Source organism: Miscanthus floridulus, chromosome 1, assembly GCF_019320115.1.
Source record: "Miscanthus floridulus cultivar M001 chromosome 1, ASM1932011v1, whole genome shotgun sequence".
In the NCBI taxonomy this organism is placed as follows: domain Eukaryota; kingdom Viridiplantae; phylum Streptophyta; class Magnoliopsida; order Poales; family Poaceae; genus Miscanthus; species Miscanthus floridulus.
Genome location: NC_089580.1, coordinates 65103343 through 65127768, shown reverse-complemented (window position 1 = coordinate 65127768; position 24426 = coordinate 65103343). Strand labels below are relative to the sequence as shown.

General features: G+C 47.9%; 3 protein-coding genes across 3 annotated transcripts; 2 read left to right on the top strand and 1 right to left on the bottom strand.

Annotated features, from left to right (window-relative positions):
* The first annotated feature begins 14413 nt into the window (after positions 1-14413).
* On the top strand, positions 14414-16578 carry LOC136485715 (CBS domain-containing protein CBSX5-like). Its single transcript, XM_066482561.1, has 2 exons — positions 14414-14894; positions 15601-16578. Exons 1-2 carry the CDS (start codon positions 14572-14574, stop codon positions 16415-16417), a joined length of 1140 nt encoding a protein of 379 aa, XP_066338658.1. The 5' UTR covers positions 14414-14571; the 3' UTR covers positions 16418-16578.
* Positions 16579-18661: 2083 nt separating this feature from the next.
* Positions 18662-20780, top strand: LOC136458070 (uncharacterized). Its single transcript, XM_066458079.1, has 3 exons — positions 18662-18677; positions 19135-20546; positions 20652-20780. Exons 1-2 carry the CDS (start codon positions 18662-18664, stop codon positions 19770-19772), a joined length of 654 nt encoding a protein of 217 aa, XP_066314176.1. The 3' UTR covers positions 19773-20546; positions 20652-20780.
* Positions 20781-21853: 1073 nt separating this feature from the next.
* LOC136485710 (uncharacterized) lies at positions 21854-23674 on the bottom strand. The gene is made up of 5 exons (XM_066482549.1): positions 23452-23674; positions 23080-23303; positions 22803-22964; positions 22468-22703; positions 21854-22377 (listed from the first exon to the last, which is right to left on the bottom strand). The coding sequence occupies exons 1-5, from the start codon at positions 23525-23527 to the stop codon at positions 22116-22118; spliced, it is 960 nt and encodes a 319-aa protein (XP_066338646.1). The 5' UTR covers positions 23528-23674; the 3' UTR covers positions 21854-22115.
* Between the last annotated feature and the right edge of the window lie 752 nt (positions 23675-24426).

The window sequence follows — 24426 nt, the reverse complement described above, 5'->3', positions numbered from 1 at the left end:
TTGCTCAAACACCTTGGAATCAATGGCATTGTATATGGTGTTGAGAGCCATTGTATTGCATTGCTTGTTGATCTTATCTTGATTGGTTGGATCATCGGGATCAATGATAGCATAGTCATTCTCGGTTACTTTCCATACTTGATCATTGATTGAACCAAGATACATCCTCATCTTTCTCTTCCAATAACCATAGCATGTGCCATCAAAGAACGGAGGTTTGCCCCCCACATGGTTGAACACAACTTGAGCCATAATTTGACACCGAGGTTGTTAAGCCTTTAATCAAACGGTGACCACAGCTCTAATACCACTTGAAAGGTCCTAGTATGTCTAGAGGGGGGGTGAATAGCCTATTTAAAAATCTATAAATCAACTAGAGCAATTTGATTAGTATGACAAATGGCGTAATGCAAACTTGCTCTAGCTCTACAAGGGTTGCAAGCCACCTATCCAACAATTCTAGTTGCAATAATTACTTAGGCACATAAACTTGCTACTCTAAAGAGCTCAACTAGATGAATGTAAATAATAAAGCAAGCTCTCAATTCTAATTACACTAAAGAGCTTGTATCAACTAGTTTGCAAGAATGTAAATAAGTGAGTAGGGTAATTATACCGCCGTGTAGTGGAATGAACCAATCACAAGATGAAGATTAAGCCAATCACCGGGAGAAAGCAAATGACAAGAGACAACCGATTTTTCTCCCGAGGTTCACGTGCTTGCCAACACGCTAGTCCCCGTTGTGTCGACCAACACTTGGTGGTTCGGCGGCTAAGAGGTGTTTCACAAACCTCGTCCACACGATAGGACACTGCAAGAACCGATCCTCAAGTGAGGTAACTCACTGACACGAGCAATTTACTAGAGTTATCTTTCGGCACTCCGCTGGGGAAGGTACAACTCCCCTCACAATCACCGAAGGCGGCCATGAACAATCACCAACTCGTGCCGATCCTCCACCGCTGCTCCAATCGTCTAGGTGGTGGCAACCACCAAGAGAAACAAGCGAAATCCACAGCGCAACACGGATACCAAGTGCCACTAGATGCAATCACTCAAACAATGCACTTGGATTCTCTCCCAATCTCATAATGATGATGGATCAATGATGGAGATGAGTGGGAGGACTTTGGCTAAGCTCACAAGGTTGCTATGTCAATGAAAATGTGCAAGAGTTATCCCTTGAGCCGGCCATAGGGCTATAAATAGAGCCCCCATCAAATAGAGCCGTTATACCCCTTCACTGGGCATAACGCGCTCTGACCAGACGCTCCGGTCAGACTGACCAGACCCTGGACTCAGCGTCCGGTCCACTGATTTATGCCATGTGTCACTCTAAGTTAAAACTGAACCATCAGATCACAACGGCTAAGTGCTGACCAGACGCTCTGGCTAAACTGACCGGACGCTGGAGCCTCAGCGTTCGGTTGAGTATAGTAAGGGTCCAAATCCATTTTTCCTCGACCAGACATAGCCCAGTGTCTGGTGGTATACCCTAGCTACTGTACCGCTAGGTCAGCGTGATCGGACGCAGGCAGTCTGCGTTCGGTGCATTCAGATCCAGCGTCCGGTCACTTGATCGACGCTAGCATCTCCTCTATCTTCTTCACCCTTGCTCAAATGTGCTAACCACCAACTGTATCACCTTGTGCACATGTGTTAGCATATTTTCACAAATATCTTCAAGGGTGTCAGTACTCCACTAGATCCTAAATACATATGCAATGAATTAGAGCATCTAGTGGCATTTTGATAACCACATTTCGATACGAGTTTCACTCCTCTTAATAGTACAGCTATCTATCCTAAATGTGATCACAGTCACTAAGTGTCTTGATCACTAAAATAAAATGGCTCCTACATTTTATATCTTTGCCTTGAGCCTTTTGTTTTTCTCTTTCTTCTTTTCCAAGTTCAAGCATTTGATCATCACCATGCCATCACCATTGTCATGATCTTCGTCATTGCTTCATCACTTAGAGTAGTGCTACCTATCTCATAATCACTTTGATAAACTAGGTTAGCACTTAGGGTTTCATTAATTAACCAAAACCAAACTAGAGCTTTCACCAGGGCTAGTGGAGGGCGCTGGGATGAGCGCCTCCTTGCGGAGGCAGAGTACGCTAAGCCGATCGGCGATGAAGTCCAGACTTTCAAAGAAGAAGGTCTGGAGCGGCTTGAAGATGGGAGGAACCCACATCCCAATAGGTGGGAGCATGGGAAACTCCAGCGAGCCAAAGTGAATCGTATTGCTCGAGCCCGCCATGCCGAAGATGGTGGAAAGGTGGGCCATCCAATGACCAAAAGTGTGAATGCACGATGTCCTCCCCATGGACGGCGCCAACTATCGGTGCGAAAAGTGACCAACAAGTAAATATTTGTAGTTTTGTCGTGCATTGTGATCGAATGTGGCTTAGCACTCAATGACACAAGATTTATACTAGTTCAGGCAATATGCCCTACGTCCAGTTTCAGTCGGTCGATGACTTTATTCCTGAGCCCAGGTGCTTGAAGTTTGTTGTGGGGTTACAAACGAATAGAAATGAGAAGGGGGGTGTTAGAGGCCCGGTCGAACTCTGAACTGAGTGGCCAAGAGTGATGGGGGCTCTAACATATGCTAAGTATTGGAGCGTATGCTCTGTGTGTCTCTAAAGCTTGTTGTGATGTTGTCTTCTTGAGTCATCGAGAGAGTCTTCAAGAGAGAGAGACAGCGTTGTTTTTTAGGAGAGAGCGCATCCCCTTTTATAGTTGAAAGGGATGGCCTTACGTGCTGTCTAGTCTTGCTGCTCATGTCATTAGGTACGGGATGGCTGCCAGTGCCCACAATATTGTTTATGCCTAGACACGTCTAGAAGGCTCTACCGTGTTCGCCTGATACGGCAACACATCGGTGCCCACAATACTATTTGTGGTCTGACGTGTCTAGAAGGTTGTATAGTGTCCGTTTGTCATGACCTAGAGGCACCATCTTGTAGGTGCATAGGGTATGGTAGGGTACGGTCCTCGGTATTGCGGTTGACTTGAGCGTCTTACCCTATCTGCTATGCCTGCTCCCTAGACCCACACCGAGCGGGCGTCCCTAGTCGATCATTCCCAGTCGTCTTCGACCGTGTTGGTCGGGAAAGAGTAGCGAGCAGAGGTCTGGCGTATCCTTGGTCGGAGAAAGGGGTCGGGCGAGGCGGAGCTCGCGACCCAGAGGTCGGGCGAGGTGGAGCCCATGATCCAGATGTCGGGCGAGTGCGGGGCCTGCCCCCAGAGGTCAGAGGTGTCGGTCGGGGACCAGATTATGGTCTTAGCCTGTTATTATGTATCTAGGCCGGTCTAGGCGTGTGTTGTCATTGCGTCGCCTGTTGTGCCGAGTTTTATAGGGAAACGGGTCCATTAGGGACCCCGAATTTATGAACCCGACAGGAGCCCTTGAGTCCCTTTGGGACTTCTATGAAGTCATGAAGGGTCTGTTATTGAAAATTTGGTGTTTTCCCCCTTGGTTTGTTGTACCGCGCAGGGTAACCGAGTAGGATTTAGGCACCCAGCCTCTATGTGGAGGACTGGCAAAGGGGATATGGGCGCCCAGCCTCCGTGGGGAGGACTGGTGAAGGCCGCGGAGGCACGCCGGAGGGATATTGGCACCCAGCCCCTGAGGAAGGGACTAGCGAAGGTCGTGGAGGCGCGCCGTGCAGACATAGGCGCTCAACCCCTGAGTCGAGGAGACTCATTGGTAATCCGTTTTCCACCGGATGCGCGCGAGCGCATTCGATGGGTGTAGCCCCCGAGCCTATGGCCGACTGGGAGTCGGTCGGAGGCTGAGCACCATAGTACTCTTTTTGGGGCTGCGGACTCTTGTGTCTCTTCCGATCGAGGTGTTCGCCCGTGTTTGTTCTGACCACAACCTGTGCGGTCAGCTAGACTCCTAAGTGGGGGTCGGGTGGCCCATGGCCCTGAGCCCCGTTGGGCTCGATAGGGGTCGGTCAAGTTTTGTGCGTCACCCCATCTGCAGTTTCTTCAACCAGAGTGATTGAGCTCACGTCGCTTGCCTCGATAGCTTGAGTGACGCGCTCGGTTAGCTCACTAATAGGTATGTCCGAGTGCAATCCGGGTCTGTTGTTCGTAACGGGGTCGGCATATCCCTCATGTGGCATTCCACTACTCCTTAACCTGCCTCCCGGCAGATACCTGAGCCGTTCTGGAGACTGAATTAGGTGGCCCGCTGGCCTCCTCTCGATGGAGATTCTATGGGCATGGCTCGAGGTCAGGATCAAACGACAAGGTCGAGATGACCCTATCCGCTTCTGAGCGGATCGGGCAAAGGCCACTGGGGCTCATCTATGTTTTCTCCCCTTGCTCTATTTGACTCGAGGCAGCCTCGAGCCCTTCATGGGCCAGCCTTTGAACCCCAGTCGGTCGCCCCTTATATCGAATGAGACGACTATCGCTTCGTGACGCGACGCGAAGCGTTGTGATGCAATAATTGCATATGCAATGCTTTGATGTATGGGATGAATGTATGAATGCATGCATGAGAATGGATGAATGAATGATCTTGCACTAGAAAAGTAGAACGGGGGTTGGTAAAGTTACCTCGATGGCTCGAGTGATGGGTTCGGGGAGCTCCTATCGGATATGTCCGAGTGGAATCCGGGTCCGTCGTTCATGACGGAGTAGGCATAACCCGCATGGGGCATCCCACTGCTCCTTACCTGTCTCTCGGTAGCCGTCCGATCAACTCGGGTGACTAGTTGCCCTCTCCTCGATGGAGATTCCGTCGGTGGGCTCCTCCAAACCCTGCCTGGGAAGGCGGAGGGTCGTTTGCGTGTGGTTGCACCTCATTTCCCATGCCTGGGTTGTGGTAGTGGTGGGCCTCGCCCAGGCGACGTTTCGTCGGGCAGGCCGCGTCCCGTCAACCAGGGCCACAAACGTCGGCGCCCACAATACTGTTTGTGGTATGACGCGTCTAGAAGGTTGTATAGTGTTCATCTGTCATGACCTAGAGGCACCGTCTTGCATGTGTGCAGGGTATGATAGGGTACGGTCCTCGGTATTGCGGTTTACTTGAGCGTCTTACCCTATCTGCTCCGCCTGCTCCCTAGGCCCACACCGAGAGGGCGTCCCCGGTCGGTCGTTCCCAATCGTCCCCGACCTTGTCGGTCGGGAAAGTGTAGCGAGCAGAGGTCTGGCGTATCCTTGGTCGGAGAAAGGGGTCGGACGAGGCGGAGCCCGTGACCCAGATGTCGGGCGAGTGCGGGGCTTGCCCCCAGAGGTCGGAGGTGCCGGCCGGGTACCGGATCATGGTCTTGGCCTGTTATTATGTATCTGGGCCGTCTCAGGCGTGTGTTGTCGTTGCGCCGTCTGCTGGGCCGAGTTTTATAGGGAAGCGGGTCCATTGGGGACCCTGGGTTTATGAACCCGACAAGGTGTATATGATATGATTGCGACGGCAGCAGGGCAAAGCTGTATTATGACTAGGTGTGCATATGCACCTTCAAAAATTTAAAAAAACAGTTATAATGATCAAATTTTTCACCATATATGCATCCTCCACAATAAAAGTCTATGCACCCCTAAAACAACTGCAGCCTCTTTCAATTTCCTCTAACTTCGCCACTGGACAGCAGTATTCATAGCTGAAAGGCTGGCATGCAACATGCAATAGTAGGTGCTACGTTTTAGCAAGAACCAAAGGTATTCCATTACCTCGCTTCCGATCGAGACGCGCACGCACGCCAGGAAATTTCCCGTGTACCGGCTCCAACCCAAAAACTCCCATCAGCTCAGCTCGCAGTGGAATCCATCGTCCGTTCAGCGCTGAACGGAACCCATTCACGCACCGCCGTACTCCATGTAGCCGAGTCGAGCTCATCTGAGGTGGAGCCGACTCAGCCCGTATCGTATCGGCGCCAACGACCTTCACCCATGCCAACCCGCGACGGCCTGGCGGACAGCGACGCGCGGCCTGCTGTAACCTTCACATGCTCTCCTGTCTGTCCTGTCGCGCCCGTCCAAAACCACGACCAACGTGCATGCGAACGCGATGCGGATGCGGAACGGCCGCCGTCGTCGCTCAGCCCGTGCCTGTGCGGCTGTGCGTGACCGTGGCGACCGGCCGATGCGGCTAATCGTCGCTCCAAGGCGTCGCGTCACACCATCATCAATCTAATCGAATATTGTTCTGACTGATTTGTTGTGAGAAAAAAATACTATTTCGCTTAAAAAAATAAACTAAAAATACGGATTATAAGATAAGCGAACAGGGTGTACATATCGCCCTATTCTTTTGAGCTTATTTGGCTAATAAATCATGACTGAAAGTACTATTAACTAATTTGATGTGAAAAAAATATTATTCATTGGCTGAAAAAACATGACAGAAACAAACCCCTATGGCCAAAGGAACGCCGCACACCGGTGGCTTTGTCGATCGCCACTTGCTATCATTATAATCTTTAATTAAGGTCTTGTTTAGTTCTAAAATTTTTTTCTAAAAAGTGCTATAATATTCATCATATCGAATCTTACGATACGTGCATGGAGTATTAAATGTAGACGAAAAAAAAACTAATTGCACAATTTGGTTGGAAATCGCGAGACGAACGTTTTGAGCCTAATTAGTCCATAATTGAATACTAATTACTAAATAAAAACGAAAGTGCTACAGTGCCAAATTCTCAAATTTCGCCCGACTAAACCAGGCCTAATTCGATGCTGATACATCCTGTGATGTCTGGGATAAAAACGGTACGGATATTTTCCGATCGTATTCGAGACCGAATCCGTTTAAAGGGGTTCAGATCTGTTCGTATCGAGTTCGGATATTCAACATCCGATACCGTATCCGTATCCAAATACTCAAATCGCATATTTGTAGTGTCGATATCCAATCATATCATATCTGATATGGTTGACACTATCCATATTTAAATCTGAATCCGGACAGAAATATAAAAATAAATATAATATTAATGATATCCGTTCGTATCCTATCCGTTTTCATCGTCAGTGACGAGGATGCACGCACGCGGGCCACACACCGTACGGCACGCAGCCAGCCGTGCATGCACAGGTGGGTATCATGCGGGCCTGGCACATAGTACTGTTCGTTTGCCTAAAAATATTATCGGTTGATTTATGTTAAAAAGAAAAATATTATTTATTAGTTAAAAAGTATTATTTATAAACCAAAATAGGGCGATGCTCACTACTCCAGCTATCTTTGACTGCTGCTCACCTGCGCCGTGTCACAGCAAACGTACTATAATAAGTCCTAGACGTCGTCGTCGTCGTCAGATCTTCGATGCACAACGCTCTTTTCTTGCGAATGATGATCAAGACCAGCGACGGACGTGGCTGGCCATGTATGTTTTCCGAGACAAAAGTTTAGACTCGTCAGATCGAATATTTAACACATATAAAAAAAATATTAAATATAGATTAATTACGAAACTAAATATATAGATTGAGACTAATTTACGAGACGATTTTTTAAGCTTAATTAATCCATGATTTAACAATATAGTGCTACAGTCAACATGTGTTTATAACGGATTAATTAAACTTAATAAATTCGTGAGGATTTTTGTAATTTGTTTTTTTTTATTACTATATAAACAGTCGATGTGACACTCCCATGTGATACCTGATGTGACACCTTTAAATTTTAGCCACAAGCACCTTAGCTGGAAAGTGGTGTTTGGTTGCCCCTCCTAAATTTTAGTCGTTGTGACATCGAATGTTTAGACACATATGTTTTGTTCGGCTTACCCCATATTCGGCTTGTTATGCTTCTTTTTCAGCCGGAACAGTGTTTTCAACTAGTTTCAGCCAAGTTTCAGACCAGCGAACGGGACCATATATGAAGTATTAAATATAGACTAATTACGAAACTAATTGCATAGTTTACGACTAATTTACGAAATGAATCTTTTAAGCCTAATTAGTCTATGTTTTAACAATATTTTGCTATAGTAAACATGTGCTAATGATGGACTAATTAGGCTTAAAAAAATTTATCTCGTAGAATATTGACGAATTATATAATTTATTTTTTTATTAGTATCCGAATACCCTATATAATATTTTTCTGATATATCTTTTAAATTTTAGTCACAAGGTCCAACACCCTCTGAGATTCTGTGTCCACTGTGCATGCAATCATCGCGATCCATATGTGCAGTGCCAGTAGTACGTAGAGTACTAGTAGTAATAATTACGTGATGAAGTACGTATGGCCGTGATTTTCCGTTCATCGGTCTCGATAGATTCATGGATCACAAACCCACGCACGCGATGACGTAGAGACAATTAAACAACTCACGGAATTATTATTCTTCCACAAATCCAAAAGAGTAAAGGTTTGGTCGCCGTGATTTACGCGTCCTCGGGTCAACAAGGTCAAATAAAGCTAGTACCTGCAATGATACGGCTCGCCACAGCAACGAAGGAAAAGCTCGGATTTTGCCTAGTACATCGGCTTGGTCGTAAATAATTGTAAATTTTTAGTTAGAATAGTATTTTTCTCTCATATCAAATCAGTCAACAGTAATAATCCATAATCGTATACGATCGTTTCAGCTCCAGCCGAACAGGCTGCATATTAGTGGTGTTTGGTTTCTCCTCCTAAACTTTAGTCGCTGTATCATCGGATATTTATACACATACATACAGTATTAAATATAGACTAATTACGAAACTAATTGCACATCTTACCACTAATTTACGAGACGAATCTTTTAAGTCTAATTAGTCCATGACTTTAACAATGTAGTGCTACAATAAACATATACTAATGATGAATTAATTAGTCTTAATAAATTCATCTCGTAGAGTACTGACAGATTCTATAATTTATTTTTTTATTAGTTTCCGAATACCCCATCCGATACTCTCACATGATACTTACTAAATTTTAGTCACCGGATTCCAACAACCCTGTCTGGCTGGCTTGCACGCCGATGACAATTCACAGTGTACAGAACCGATCTGCGGAATATCCAGTCCGCCGCAGAAGATCCAGACTCCAAACGTCCGGTGGGGTTCACATTACAGAAAGAGAGACACCGAATGCTACCACGTGGTGGGGGCCGGCTCCACGCCTCGTCCTCGGCCTTCCACTTCCGGTTGCGGCCCCGGCTCTCCGTCTCGGCTCGGCTCCCTCGGCTAAGCCCCGGCGTGCCTTTTCTGGTTCGGCGCACGAGACCGGCGACGGCGACGGATTTTAGCAGCAACGTCTATCCGTTCCCGTTTCGCTTTTTCTGTGCCCCGTCCGTTTCACCAGTCACCAGCGCTCGTTCCACGAACATCGCTGCTGTCCCGGCGGCTAATTTCACACCGTGCGAATAAAGCGTAAACAGTGGCCGCCTCGTCGAATTGTTCAGGTCCACGTGCTTTTTACGCTTTTATTTATTATATCCTAATAAATATAAGAGGATGCCGTTGCGTGCGACGGTGCGAGAGGACGGGAAATGAGAAATGTAGGTGATGACACATGGGGCCCACCTGCAAGTGAGTTGAAGATCAGGGAAATTTGGTCCGAAAGACGATATTGCATAGGCAAGCTGGAGTACAAAGTGGCACGGGGTACACCGTGAATTATAATAATATTTAATGATTTAACTTCGAAACGTGACCACAATGTAATTCACCTTAGAATCTTTGATCTGTAGTTCAAGGATGTAAGTTTGTAAGTTGTGACTCATATTTTTTTCTACTAAATTTTGTATAAATGCTTTAAAGTGTACGACACTGTTGAAGTATTAAGTATTGTTAATAATATTTGAAGCATTTGATATTTTTTTTTCTAGTGAAAAGATGTACGACAAGCTACTTCACATCGTCAATGACAGAGAAACTGAGATTAATATACCATTGAAGATTATTATTTGAATTGTGCATGCATGGAGAGAAGTTAGCCCATGGTGTATATACATAAGCACATGTGTTACGTCTTTAAGAAGAAAGAATATTAAAATCTACTTGCAACTAATGTAATCTGGTTTTGGCAACGCATTCTTTCACTTTCACGCACTAATCATCACGTGCGTCACTGTTTTTGTTCATAATGAAGTGTTTAGGATTGATCCCAGTTTGTCGTCTCTCTTTTCCGGCAAAGTGCCGGTCCTGAGATTTTTAGGGCCTCAGGGCCCTTCAGTATAAACATCAAAATAATACATTAATATTACTAAACACATGTATAAACGGAATATTACCTATAAACAGTTAAAGAGTATCAAATGCAATATTCATATCAAATAAATTATAATATTAAATTACTTTAAAATTTCTTCAATGTCTTCTACATGGTTGATTATCTACATTAGTAGCAATTATATCTAATTCGTATGGATTTCTTGATGTGCTTATATGACTTTTAAAGAATTTATCATTTGATACTCTCTATGATTGCAACAATTCATCGACTTGTTTTCTCTTTATTTTCTCACTGCCGAAATTTGGTATGAATAAACTAATTGCAATTGGAAGAAAAGAAACGATGCTGTAATTTTAAAGAGAGAAATGAAACGATTACTAATGCAATTGGAAAGGCACAAGCTCTCATTTTATACATGCAGTCTTCTTCCTCGTTGAGGGGCTGTTTGCCGGGCCCAAATGGTCAATTGACAATGAATTATAACTAATAACTACTCCCCCCGTTCATAAATGTCTGTCGTTTTCGTTTTCCGAGAAACAACTTTGACTAATTATATATTAAAAACATTAATATTTATAGTACATAATTAGTATCATTGGATATATATTTGAATCTAGTTTTTTAATAAATTTATTTGGAGATACAAATATTGCACGTATTTTTTATAAATCGAGTTAAACTTATTGACACGCAAATCGTGGCGATACACATCTCTTGTGTTCTTGCCCCTACTTTGTTGTAAAATTGTGATTTTGCCCTTGTTTTTCTAACTTTGTGATTTTGCCCTTAACTGTTCACAAGTCAACGCGATTTTGCCCCTGGTCAACGGTAAAAACAGGGGCAAATTCGCGTTGACCAAGGGCAAAATCGCGTTGACTTGTGAACAATTAAGGGCAAAATCACAAAGTTAGAAAAACGAGGACAAAATCATAATTGCACATCTGTGTAAGGAGCAAAAACACAATTTTCCCTAACTAATAATACATACATATACATACCATATACCAAATATATTGCTACCTACATCAGTACTAGTATCGGAGGCCCCTTGTCCCAGGGGGCCTAGGGCGGCTGCCCCGCTCGCCCCCCTCCAGGGCCGGGCCTGGATGTCATCTATACGTGAGTAGATTTTTTGTACGTGCGTGCTTTCATTTTCTGATGGATGCGTGTTTTCCGAGACAGCAATACGAAAACCACATCTCCGTACGGACGGTGTTGTAACCAGCCAATTCGAGCTGCAATGCTGCATCCATGGTCAAGAGAGCGGCGGCATAGCAAGCACGGGTCTGGAAATTCGTGAGACGTGACCAACGGCAGGCTTATAAGTCGTCATTTTTCAGTCAATGAATATTATTTTTTTTCTAACAATAAATCAACTAATAGTACTTTTAGCTATGGCTTATCAATCAAACAAACATGGCACAAGTTGATCTCGAAGACAGGACGACGCGAGGAGATTTTTTGCATACGAAACGCGTGATATATTGATATGCATTTTCTTTTCTGTGCGATTGAGTGTGCGGCCGCGAATTTGAAGCCACGGTAAGCATCGTCATTTTACCAATCCACTCGCTTTTTCTAAAAGGGATGACGGGTGTTAAAAGTTGATAACGAAAGATTAAAAGAGAAAAAGCCTATTTACTTGGTCGTATTTGGTTTATAAGCCATGGCTTATCAACCAACGAACAATATTTTTCTCTTATACTAAATTAGCCAACGGTACTTTCAGCCATAATTTATAATCCAATCAAACCCAAACCAACTGGGCGAAAGACCGTGCCCGTTGGGCGTTGGCCCACTGCCAGGCAGCTAAGGTACCGTTTAGTTGGCAAAATTTTTGGCGAAATGCCACTGTAGCACTTTCATTGTTATTTGACAATTAGTGTCCAATCATAGTCTAATTAGGCTTAAAAGATTCGTCTCGTAAATTTCGTCTAAACTATGTAATTAGTTTTATTTTTTATTTATATTTAATACTTCATGCATGCGTCAAAGATTCGATGTGACAGAAAATCTTAAAAAAATTAACATTTTAGAGTGGAACTAACATGGCCTAAAGCAGCACATGTCCAAATGGCCTAAAGCAGCACATGTCCAAATGGCTGCGCTCTGGATGGATGCGCAAATGGTGGTCAAACGAAAGTCCAAAAAGTTACCCCTACCACTACTTCGCTACGCTACTGCCCGCCGAAGTGGACCAGCATGCCAAAGTATCTCACATAGACATGCTATTACATTATTTCTGTATAGGTAAATAACTCAATGTAAGAAAAGTATACATCAATCATATATTTATTTCATCTGTTCAAAATTATATTTTTTGTGTTTTTTTCTTGGTACATGATTTCGTTTTATAAATTTGGACATAATGTATATTTAACACATAACAAAAATTATATAAAAACATAAAAATAACCTATAACTTAGAACAGACAAATTCAAGATGATATATAGCATCGAGAGAAATATATAAACATCAGCCTAATTTTATTTCCTGTATAGAACATATTTGATTAATGAATCCTAGTGTACAATTCGCTTCCCCGAAGCTCGACACGGGTAATAATAATAGAATTGGAGAGCATTGCAAAGGTTTGTGCTAAGCCATGAAGTCCGGTTGTACTTTTATGAATGTTTCTGGTTAAGTCGAATTCGTTCTGACCTTTCAAAAAAAGTCGAATTCGTCCATCTAAGTAGTGGCACCAATGCCCACGTTAGATTTAATTAGATCCAGCATGGCAGCAAATGTGATCTACATAAAACAAATCAATTGGTATAAACTAGGAATTACTACAGTATACGATAATAAACATTCAATATGATATATATAGTAGACCTAATGGCCCCATTCGCTTGGCTGAAATTGGCTCAAAACGTTGTTTCGGCTGAATTGTTGTGAGAAAAAATATTGTTCCGGCTGAAAAAAAAGGATCCGAACAAGCTGGATTATAAGGTAAGCCGAACGGGACCAATATTTGCTTAATCGGCAGTGCTAGCGCCCGCACGTCCGGACAGACGCCTGCGCTCGCACCCCGTTCCAACGCTGCACTCCGCGCATAGCCCGACCCCACGCGGCGTCTGCACCACTCTCCTGACTCCTCGTGTCCCCTCCAGCAGCTGCAACAATCAGTCTGATCTACTTTTAAAAACATCTAGATGCAAACAGTTGCAACGAACATCTGAAGACAGATAAAATACTTGAGACATGCGTTTGAAACATTTGAAAACAAAAACACCTGAAACACTTGAAAACCATTGCAAATATACACAACATCCAGATAAACACACTTGCAACATAAGTCTGAAAAATAGATGAAACATTGGGAACAGACGTTTGCAACATATGTGTACAACCATTGCAACATATGCAACATCCCGATCTACTTTTGCAACATCTATACAAAACACTTGCAACATACTTGTGAAACATTTAAAACATACGCTTGCAGCATGCAATTTCAGCGCAACATCTCTTTGCTGCTTAGGAGAATGTAGGCTCGTCGGTGTATGGACTGGCATGAGATCCGTGGCTGCTTGGGGTTCATTTGGGCTAGCGTTGTGGCCCACGAACGAACGCTTTCGGACGGCCGGACGTCCTGCTCCAAGCATTACTTTGAAAGTTAGCTAGGTAGATAAACTCTAGTCTAATAAAGCAATCTGAAAAAATTAATATACGTTGTATACTTTAAAAGGAATTTTTGCGTATGAGTTTCATATTTTTTACTGAAGAAACGTCACTTGAATTGTGTTCTACCTCCGTCTAGAAAAAAACGTAATTCTAACTTTAAATCTGAACAGGTGGAGTAGATTATTATAGAAAGTTTATTTTTTTTAAAATGTAATAAGAAACATTAAACAAATCGTATGGAGTCTTTTTTTGCAGCACTCCGACTGTACTGCCTTTACTCTGGACTTCTGGAGCAGAGAAGGAAACGTTTTGCAGTTTGCTCCACCGGCAAACCTGCAGAAACAGCAGATCCCTTTCCACAGTCAGCACTCGCAATCAGCCGAAGCCAGCTCAGCTCGGCTCGACTCAGCTGTCAGCTCAGCTTAGCCGGCTTCAAAACTGTACGCCGTTCGACGCCACCACCGAGTAAAACCGCGGCGGGGGTTTTCTCCAGCTCACCCCAAAACAACCCAGCTCTCGCCTCTCCCAGGCCCACGAATCAGGGGACCCACATGTCATTGAGATACCCTAACCCACAACGCGTCGCAACCCCCTCTCCCACCCGCAAAGCGGCAAAGCCTATATAAACGCCCTCCTCCCAACGAGCCGCGGCTGAAACGAAAATCCGCTCCTCCCCCTTCTCGTCTTCCTCCCAAATCCCACCAAGAAACGCGTCCCGGTTCCTCGCCGCTCTCCCTCCTCCTTGAAATCTTTGAAAGGGGTTTCGATCTCGAAACCGCCCAGGGCCCGCCCCGCAAGTGCATGGCAGTGAGCTTCCTGGCCAATGAGGTGTCGGACCTGTGCATCGGCAAGCCGGCCGTGAGGTCGCTCCCGCTCTCCGCCGCCTCCGGCGACCTTGCCGCCGCGCTCCGGAGGGTGGCCCGCTCTGGCGCCGCAGCCTGCGTCGCGGTGACCGGACCAGCGCGCACCGTCGTCGGCCGGGTCGGCCTCGCGGACGTGCTCTGCTTCCTCTGCACCGACCCCGAGGCGCTCGCTCGCCCCGCCGCCGTGTTCTCCAAGCCGGTCTCCGCGCTCCTGCCTAAGGACGGCGCCGGAGAGGTCCGCCGCGTCGATCCCCGCTCGAGGTAAGGCTCAACCTTTTCCCCTCTTCCTCTCTTTTGGGTTTTTGGCTTTTTTGCAAACGACGCGTGGGACTCGTTCAAGATTGGACGTTTGCTAAGGCTCTCACTAGGAAACACGATTTTTGGTCAAAAATCCCCATAAAAGCTGCGAAAAAATAAATTGATGTGCCGGCTAGTGTCATTTTTTATTTTGGGTCCAAGTCCAAGACAGAAGAGCGTTCATCCTCATCATAGTTCCTTGGAGAGTTTGATGTCTGCTTTCCTGCTTGGAATATGCGACCCGATTCGAACAATTGACTGTCAGTACTCGTGGTGGTGAAGAAAAAGCCGCATCCGGGTCAGATCGTCCGACTCAGCGGAGACAATCTTGTGGTGCAGCTCGGTGTGGCCCGGTGTGGGTTCCCGGAGATTGTGACATGCACCCCTGTCTCCTTGCGAGATGCTTGATAGGATCAGGATCAGCTGCTTCTTTTGGGGGGGTCTACTTGTGGCTGGAAAACGGCGCCGCTTGATCGAGTCTTGCAATGAAAGGAGGATCTTGGCATGTGGTTGGAAAAATTGTGCGTCTTAATCGAATCTTTTCTTGAAAATAATGGTGATTCTTTTGGGATCCTGTCTCCGTGTCTTGTTTGTTGCCTATTTAATCACGGGATTCACGGCATAGATTCGGTTCGTTTTGAGCTGACCAGTGTGAGGTTTCTTTCTGCAGTATCTTGGAGGCGCTTGATGCGATTCTGAGCGGGGCGCAGGTGCTCGCCGTCCCACTCCGCGCTGGCGGGCGCAGGAAGCAGCTCGGCGGCGGCGGCGGCGGCGCCTCCGGCGCCGGCGACTTCTGCTGGCTCACGCAGGAGGACCTCGTGCGCTACTTCCTCAACTCCATCGGCCTCTTCTACCATGTGGCCGCGCGCTCCGTGTCCTCCCTGGGGCTCGTGCGCACCGACTTCCTCTCGGTGCGCCCCGGCGAGGCGGCCCTGTCCGCGGTGCCCCTCATCCGCCGCGCCGTCGCCACGGAGACGGCCGTCGCCGTGGTCACCGAGGACGGCCACCTCGTCGGCGAGATCTCTCCCGCCCTCCTCGCGGCCTGCGACGAGACGGCGGCCGCAGCCATCGCCACGCTCTCGGCGGCGGACCTCATGGCCTACGTCGACTACTTCGGGTCGCCGCCGGAGCACATCTTGCGCGCCGTCAAGGCCGGGTTGAAGGACAAGGGCCTCGATGCCATGCTCGCGCTGATTGAGGACGAGACGCTGTCGTCGTTCTCGTCCCTCTCCTCCGCGTCCTCGTCCTCCGACGAGGAGGCAGGCCGGGCGCAGCTGAGGCGCCCGTCGTCGGGGAGCTACGGCCGGCGGTCAGCTGAGGAGCCGGTGGTGTGCAGCCCCGCGAGCTCACTGGTGGCCGTCATGGTGCAGGCCCTCGCGCACCGGGTGAGCTACGTGTGGGTCCTCGACGAGGACAACGACTGCCGCCTTGCTGGCATCGTCACGTTCGCGGACGTGCTGAGGGTGTTCCGGGAGCAGCTGCTGTGAGATCTGAAGAGTGTTTGCTGGTAGAACATGAGCTGTTGTCAATGGACAAGTGCCTTCGTTGGTGTGCTTTAATTAAATTGCTTATATATTAATAATAAGGCAGCACTGTTCTAAATTTTAAATAGTACACAACCTAAAGGTGCTTTAAATGATTTTGAACTTGTGGACTTGCTTTGGAAGTGGAGCACACAAATCTCCCGTGTGCTTGATCTGTCTAATAATTATGTGCATGTGAAAATGACTTTGTTTGTGTGGAAGTCTGATATATTTTGCCATCGGTAAAAATTTGGGGCTAAACATGTACTCAGTGTATTTACTGAATAAGTGTCACTGTGTCTAAACACACACCAACCAGACATCAGTAGAAACAAAATCTTGCATTTTTATTTCTAGATTTCAATACTTCACAAATTCAGAATAAAAATCTCTTGATTCATTATATATAAACCAGAATCTGTCATGTTTACAAGAAAAGTGGTTTCTATCCAAAAGCTAATTACATTAACCATGGGTTCATCAGAAACCATGGTGGCAGCATGCCTGCCCAGTCCATTTCCATGGCAGCAAGGATCTCCACGTCGGTGTAGTGCTGCAGAGTTAATCCATGGAGTCTGGGCCGGAGCTCCATCTTTCCTGGTCGGTGCGAACTCCATCTTCTCCTGACCGACGCGAGTTTCGCCCCCTCCGGGGAGGCGTAGTAGGGCTGCAGTGGTGCAGGACGGGCGAGCTTGCGGCGACATCCCGAGCAGCGGCGGCGTGAGCAACGGGAGGGCTGCGGGGGTGCGAGGCACTGCGTGGGGAGCGGGAGGAGCAGCAGCGCGAGGCGTAGAAGGGCTGCAGTTGGTGCGGGAGGACAGCAGCAGCGCGAGGCACTGCGTGCAGCGCCAATGCGGGCGGAGCAGCGGCGGCGCGCGGCGTGCGGCGTGGCAGGGCGGCGGCGTACAGTGTGTCCTTGTGGCCCGGCCCATAGGAGAGATATAATTTTTGTTTAAACCGATGGATTCTCTTTGAACGTTGGATAGAAGGCCGAAAGGTACGCGGTGCCTTGCCAAGGCTCCGAATCTGAGTCCGAGCGAAGACGGGCCGACGATGGTTTTTGCCATTTGGACCGTGGGTTTTGCCGTTTTGGCACTTGGACGTTGCTCGTGCAGTCGAGCTGGGAACGGTAGCATATAGTTTCTTCTTTCTAAAAAAAATCATTTAGTAATTTAATAAGTATTTCAAGTCACTCAAAAATGTTAAGAGCGTATTTGTTGGTTTCCTCCACCTTTTCTAAAATCTCGCTCTTAAAAGATAGAGTCCGTTCGGCTTGCTGAAACTTGACTGAATTGGCTGAAAAACACTGTTCTGGCTGAATTGTTGTGAGAGAAAAGCACTGTTCCGGCTGAAAAAATAAGCTAAATAGTGCGGATTATAAGGTAAGCCGAACGGGACCAAAAAATAATTTTTGCATTAGAAATCCCGAAATATTTTCAAATTATTGCAACTACTTCTATATTGGTTGCCCGTACGTGGCTTGGCTTGGCTCGCGAGATGCAAAATACTCATGATTGGTTGTCTGGACTAGTACTTGGGCTTGAGCCGGCTGATGTAAAAAAGGGTTGGCGAGCCTGGATCCCAGAGTACACTGAAATCATTTGCTTTCTCGCAGGCCTGACTGCGGCTGTGCACCACGCGCATTCGTGCAAAGCCCAATCAGCGTTGGCGCGTAGCTTGATCTAGGCAACCAAACAAAGTCTTTAGCTAGCCATGTTGAATTACAATAGGTAACTAAACATAGAGCACTTGCATGCACGTAGTCTGACTGGCTAGAGCCTAGCTACCAAATACGAGCTAGGCTACCAACATACAGCAACCAATCATTCCTTAAGTCTTAGCCCAGCTTTGCCCACCAAGAAAGCCAAGGAGAAAACATGTTTGGTTTGTATACTAGTTTGCCTCTGATTTTTTGTATTTGACTCGCTCGAGCAGACGAGCCGATTCGGCTCGGCTCCGCTGGTTTGCCTTGCCTAGCGAGGAGAGGAGAGGCTAGCGAGCGAGACACCCAAGCAATCTCAAAGTTATAAGGCGTATACAATAGAGATTGTTTCTATTCTGGTTTCATCATATTAAATATGAGTATAGTATCTAGTTTCTTACATTGTATACTCGAATATATAAAGAAGCCACTCATATTCATGGAATTCGCTCCCATCCTCCTATCAACAACGACATTTCAAAGACATCCCGGTGCACGGTGGTTTCATGGCTCCGAGCAATGGTGAGAGATGCGGCCCCTTCCATGTTGAGGCTTTTTTCTGTGTACCATTAAAAAAGATGGTCTTTTCCTACAGGTCACTAAAAAGTTCGGACTTACCTAGGTGTCATGACACTTTATTTCTTTGCCCCTCAAGCCATTCCGTCCATTTTCGCTGGTAACGGTGTGTAACGACGAGGAGAAAAGACCGAAGTGCCCTCAGTTTAGGGAGGATGAATGAAATTGCCGTTTGCCCTGTGTGCCACTCCCTGACAAGAAGGCTTCACACTTTCACATTTGCAGGAGTGAAACTCTGTGTCTGGGTGATGTTCTTTTTTTTTATACGTTACGGTTAACATGACTTGTTTATCTGACCCTTTTTTGCAGCAGTTGTAGATGCTACTTATATATTTTTTTCTGTAGTAGCTTAAGCTTACAGAGAATTGATTGGTTGATGTTGTTGGTTCATTCTGTTTTCTAGCTTTCCATTCGACGGTTCTCTTTGGCCAACCTGCCAGGAGCCCAAGGAGGCAGGAGCTGTGTGCGAGGGCCCGCGCTTCGCCGCTTCATCGGCGGCGTCGCGGGCTCGCGGCGACGGCAACACGTCCTACTTCCACACGGGCGCAGGGACCGGGACTTCTGTCTGCTCTCCGAGGCCAACCTCCACATCAACGCGCACTTCATCTGCAGACCAGGGCGGCCAACGGCGTCGTGGTGGAGCTCGCCGGGGCGTTCAGGATCACGGCGAACGCGGTGCCCATCACCGAGGAGGACTCCAGGGCCCACACCTACGGGCTCCGCGATGGTGACTGCCTCACGCATCTGGACCTGGCGTTCAAGTTCTACTCCCTCACCGACGACGTGCACGGCGTGCTGGGGCAGACGTACAGGCGCAGCTACGTGAACCGGCTCGACGTGTCGGCGAAGATGCTCGTCATGGGAGGCGAGAGGGACTTCGCCGCGTCCGGGCTCTTCGCCACTGACTGCGCCGTTGCCCGGTTCGCCCGTGGCAGTAGTAGCGCCGACGATGTGCTTGCCGTTGCCTCCGATGATGACCTGGCCGGCGGTGTCAAGTGCTCTACCGGCCTCGACGGCGTTGGAGTGGTGTGCAAGAAGTAAGATAGTCTTCACACGCTCTCGTGCCGTTCGTGCGTCGCAACAGATAAATAAAGTGTGGACACGTACGCACATAACACAATTGTGGGCTCAAATCAGTAGCTTGCTACTCCATGAACCGACGAAAGTAGCCGTGTGAAACCACGGAATGTGTGTAGCTCCTGTGTTCGTGTAACACGTGAATTATATTTGGGGAGCGCCGGCGCCCGGACGTCCGATGGATTCCATGGACCCACTCTCTCAGCGCGCCAAGACAGCCGAGCAGGACTATGCCAGCATGTACCTGTAGCGGCGCCTGGAGGAGGCGGAGGCAGAGAAGCAGTTCCTTTTCGAGAAGATCAAGCTGCAGGAGAACCAGAGGCCAGCTGTGGTTGTGGGCAGCAGCAGCGGCGCTGGAGGGGACTCTGCGCAGACGATGATGCTATCAAGATTCAGGACCTGCTCAAGAACGTCCGCAGCATGCCAGCAAAGTCGGAGGGTCACTAGTCAGAATAAGAGCTACTGCTACTGCTGAGATTTTCGGTAATTATGTGTGATCTACTGATTTGTTCGAGTTGAGGTGTAACGAATTGTGTGGTGCTGTGACAAATTTGAATCCCTTTACGTTATTGTCGCTAGGCGTGTTGATGCTGTTGATGTACTGTTGTAGGCTTATATACGTATTAACTCGGTTGTTGCAGGTGAGCATAGTGTGGTTCAAACAATGTTAAAGCTACATCGTTAGACATGAAACAACATAACCAACAGTTGTGGCTCTCTCTCTATATATACACATGCGTGAGTTACTGAGCCCTAGACCAAACACTTGTATGCTTGGTGAGTATGTATTGATCTTGACTGATGCGTAGACATCTTATTCTCTGATCTCTGTACCCGTGATAGGTCGTCATGTAAGCACTGAAGCACATGTAACATCTGTTATCGGGCTGACACGATTGGGTTGAGGGACATGCGGATGCGGTGGGGAAATAAGGTGACTTGCAGCGTCACTTCTGCAAATGTGAAAGTGTGAAGCCTTCTTGGTCAGGGAGTGGCACACAGGGCAAACGGCAATTTCACTCATCCTCCCTAGACTGAGGGCACTTCGGTCTTTTCTTCTCGTCGTTACACACCGTTACCAGCGAAAATGGACGGAATGGCTTAGGGGGCAAAGAAATAAAGTGTCATGGCACCTAGGTAAGTCCGAACTTTTTAGTGACCTGTAGGAAAAGGCCATCTTTTTTAATGGTACACAGGAAAAAGCCTCTTCCATGTTGGCACCCCCATTCTAGCTAGTGCGTTATCCAAGGCTGGCGCCCACATCCTTGCCATGTTGTCCCCTAGATCAGGCTGTTGGAGATGGCACCTCGAATAGAACAAGTGAAGTGGGCGACGTGCAAGAGAGGGGAGGGGATCAAGCCATGCATGGTGACGTGGAAGAGAGGGAGCGGCAGGAGAAAAAGGAGGTGGCGGCGGATCGGCTGGAGCGGACAGATTGAGAGTAAGGGAGGGCGTCAGATAAAGTGGGGGTACTTGTTATGCATGCATGTCCATTTCTAAACATTAAGACAAAATATCAACGGAAGTTTTATCACTTGTGGGTCTATTTAAAAGAGCATCCCATCTTTATACAATACAGATGTTCTTAGAATCGGACTGTCATACATTGAACATGTAAGGGAGAGATTGGTTTGATGACCAGTAAAGCCTAGCTTCCTCCTACAATGGGGGCTGAGGGCTGAGGGCTGAGCTGGACAGACATGTTGTATATAACATCCTCGTATTTAATTCACTGTAGTAAGAAGGAGAACGTTTGTGTTTTCTGTGAACGTTTGTTGCATACTCCTAGGTCACTGTAAAAGCTAAAAATGAAACCCAACATCTAAAGGAAACGTGTGGTTTTCGTTGGAAATATGCACCTAAAATTAAGTTGAAGAGGACTGTAATCTGAGTGACAGGGATTCATGAACATATTTCCCCAACCAGATGAGCGAAGCTGATTTCCCGTAGAAGCTAATGTTTGGGATGGACTAGTCTTGCATTCCTGCTGAAATTATATTGGATAACAGGAAAACAGGTCAGAAAAATAAAGTGACGCAGTCCTCGTCCACTGAAACAGAGGCATCGCTTGCCCGATGTGATGGGAGGCCAAGCAGTTCACACTTCATTCTTTCTATCAGTTCACTGCACAGGCGAAGCACCAATGTCCGTCAAGCAAATTGCTCCAACATCATCGACATCGAGTTGAGATACAGGATCCCCAATTCAGTTAAACAAGACGCATAAAGAAAATTCAGACCAAGCCAGTGGGCCAAGCATCCGATGGCAACAGACACGCAATTATTGCCGCAACTGCTAGTAAAATTCTCACGATGCGACGGGGTGGCCCTTGGCCTTGAGGAAGTCGAGGAGGAGCTCGTTGACCTGCTCCGGGAGCTGCTCCTGCACGAAGTGGCTCCCCTCCGGGATGTAGGTGATCTTGAGGTCCGGCATGAAGTTGTCCATGACGCCGCTGCGCAGGGCGGTCTCGAACCCCGGGAACTTGAAGCAGTAGTCTTTCTCCCCCATCACCATGAGCACCGGGGCCTGGAACTTGGCGTCCAGTCGGTTCGGCATCTTGTGTATAGACCTGCCCATTCCGCGAAAGCAAGCGGTAAACCTGGCAAATGGCAGTATGGCACCATGGAGTTTCTCGTAGCAGGATGACAGCTGCTCTCACCTGTATGGCATCTGGAGCGGGTAGCGGAAGCCGGACTTCTCGTAGAGCTTGGCGTAGACGTCCAGGTCCTCCTCGGTGAACCACTCCGGGAGGGGAGTGGACAGGTCGGCCAGGTCCATGATCTCCTGCCCTTCCTTGGCAATCGGGATCTCGGCGCCGGAGAAGAGCACGTAGACGGTGCGCACCACGCGCCTCACGTCGTACCGCCCGAAGTCGGCCTCCGCCCTGCCAGGCTCCTGCAGGAAAAAAAAAAGGAACGAACTGGTGGTGATCAGAAATTGGAGAACCAGAGCAGCAGCTACTCCAATCATCAGAGATTCAGAGGTGGCACGTACACCCCAGCGCAGGACGTAGAAGCCCTCGGGCATGGTGTCGAAGGAGAAGGGAACGGGGCTGAAGGGGATGCCGAGGCACACCACGCCGCAGGTGCGGTCCGGGTGCTGCAGCGCGAACTCGTACGCCGGCATGGCGCCTAAGTCCTTGCCCACCAAGAACGCCTGCGGGCACGTACGTTCGAGTGGACGATGACGCATCGATCGATCAGTATCTCTACGTAGCCCGTACGGTACGGTCACTGCAATGATCTGATCTCTCATCCGATCCATTTCTTACCTTTGGGATGGAGAGCGCGTCGAGGATGGAGAGCGCGTCCGCGACGAGGTCGTCCCAGGACCAGGAGTCCTCCTCGTTCTCCGGCGGCTGGTCGGACAGCCCGTACCCGCGGCAGTCCGGCGCGATGGCGCGGTACCCCGCCGCGGCCACGGCCAGCATCTGGTGGCGCCACGAGTACCATATCTCCGGGAAGCCGTGCAGGAACACCACCGTCCCCAGTTCACCTGCCACAAATTAAACGAGCCAAGAATGACGACGCGAGCATGAGAGAGCAGTCCAGCGACCACCGGCCACTCGCTCGCTGCGTTGGCACCGAATGGAACACGGATTTGCAGCCAACGACCACGCAGCAGAGGACTCGATCGATCTCACCTTTGCCGACCTGAGCGACGTGGAGGTTGATCCCGCGGGCGGGGATCTGGGTGTGCTCGATCTCCTGGTGCGCCATTGATGCTTCGCCTCTGCTTGCTCCTCGAGACCGGACAGAGGGCGAGATGCTTCAGCTTATAGGAAGGAAAGGACACCAGCTGGTCAGGCCCCAGCTGCTATGCGCATCAATGGCTGGTGACTTGCACACTTGTATCTTGTCTCTTGTCTGGTCTGCGCCTCCCTCTGTCCGGGCTTGTCCTGAGACAGACAGACAGATGCTGGTGACTCGCACATTTGGCGGCCAGTCCCTCGTGCTGATTAATGTTTTTTTTTTGGGAAAAGCTAAAGGCCACCTGGTTGTTTTGTTTGCTCTCAACAACCGATTTCTCCGCCATCCGATCGGTCCTTTCCTCGTTTCTTATGCGTTGGCCTGCTCTCGCCTGGCTGTTTTGTTTTACCGTAGTACTAGTTTAGTGGCACACGTGGAGGGATGGCTGACGTGTGCTATTGGTGTCGTCGTGTGGACGTGGTAACCTATACTATAGTGAGAGGGATTTTCTAGATTTCTTTTCCCGTGACAAGGTGAACCTGCAGTTACATAGTGAACAAACGAAGTTTTACTATTTTAGCAATGTGTGGGGCTGCAACGGCAGGAGTCGATGGTACGCGCGAACTGAGTCTAGCAGTTGGTTAGGTTTGTTATGGTCGAACCTGTCCATTTAAATTTAAGTTCTCGATTTACTATAGGTGCTTGTATGTTTCTAGATTTATTTTAAGATTTAAGAGCGTTGTACTTTCAGTGGTAGATGATGCTCTCATGGACAGTGAGGCGCTTGTGGTGACTTCATCAATCTCGAAATGTGCCTGCACAGTCTTTCGGAGGTACTTATAGAGGGTATGGTTTGCGTACGTGTGTTTATAGAGGTGAGTGTGCATGTGTATTAAGCGTCTGCGTCTGTACTTGTGTAAATCGCAAAA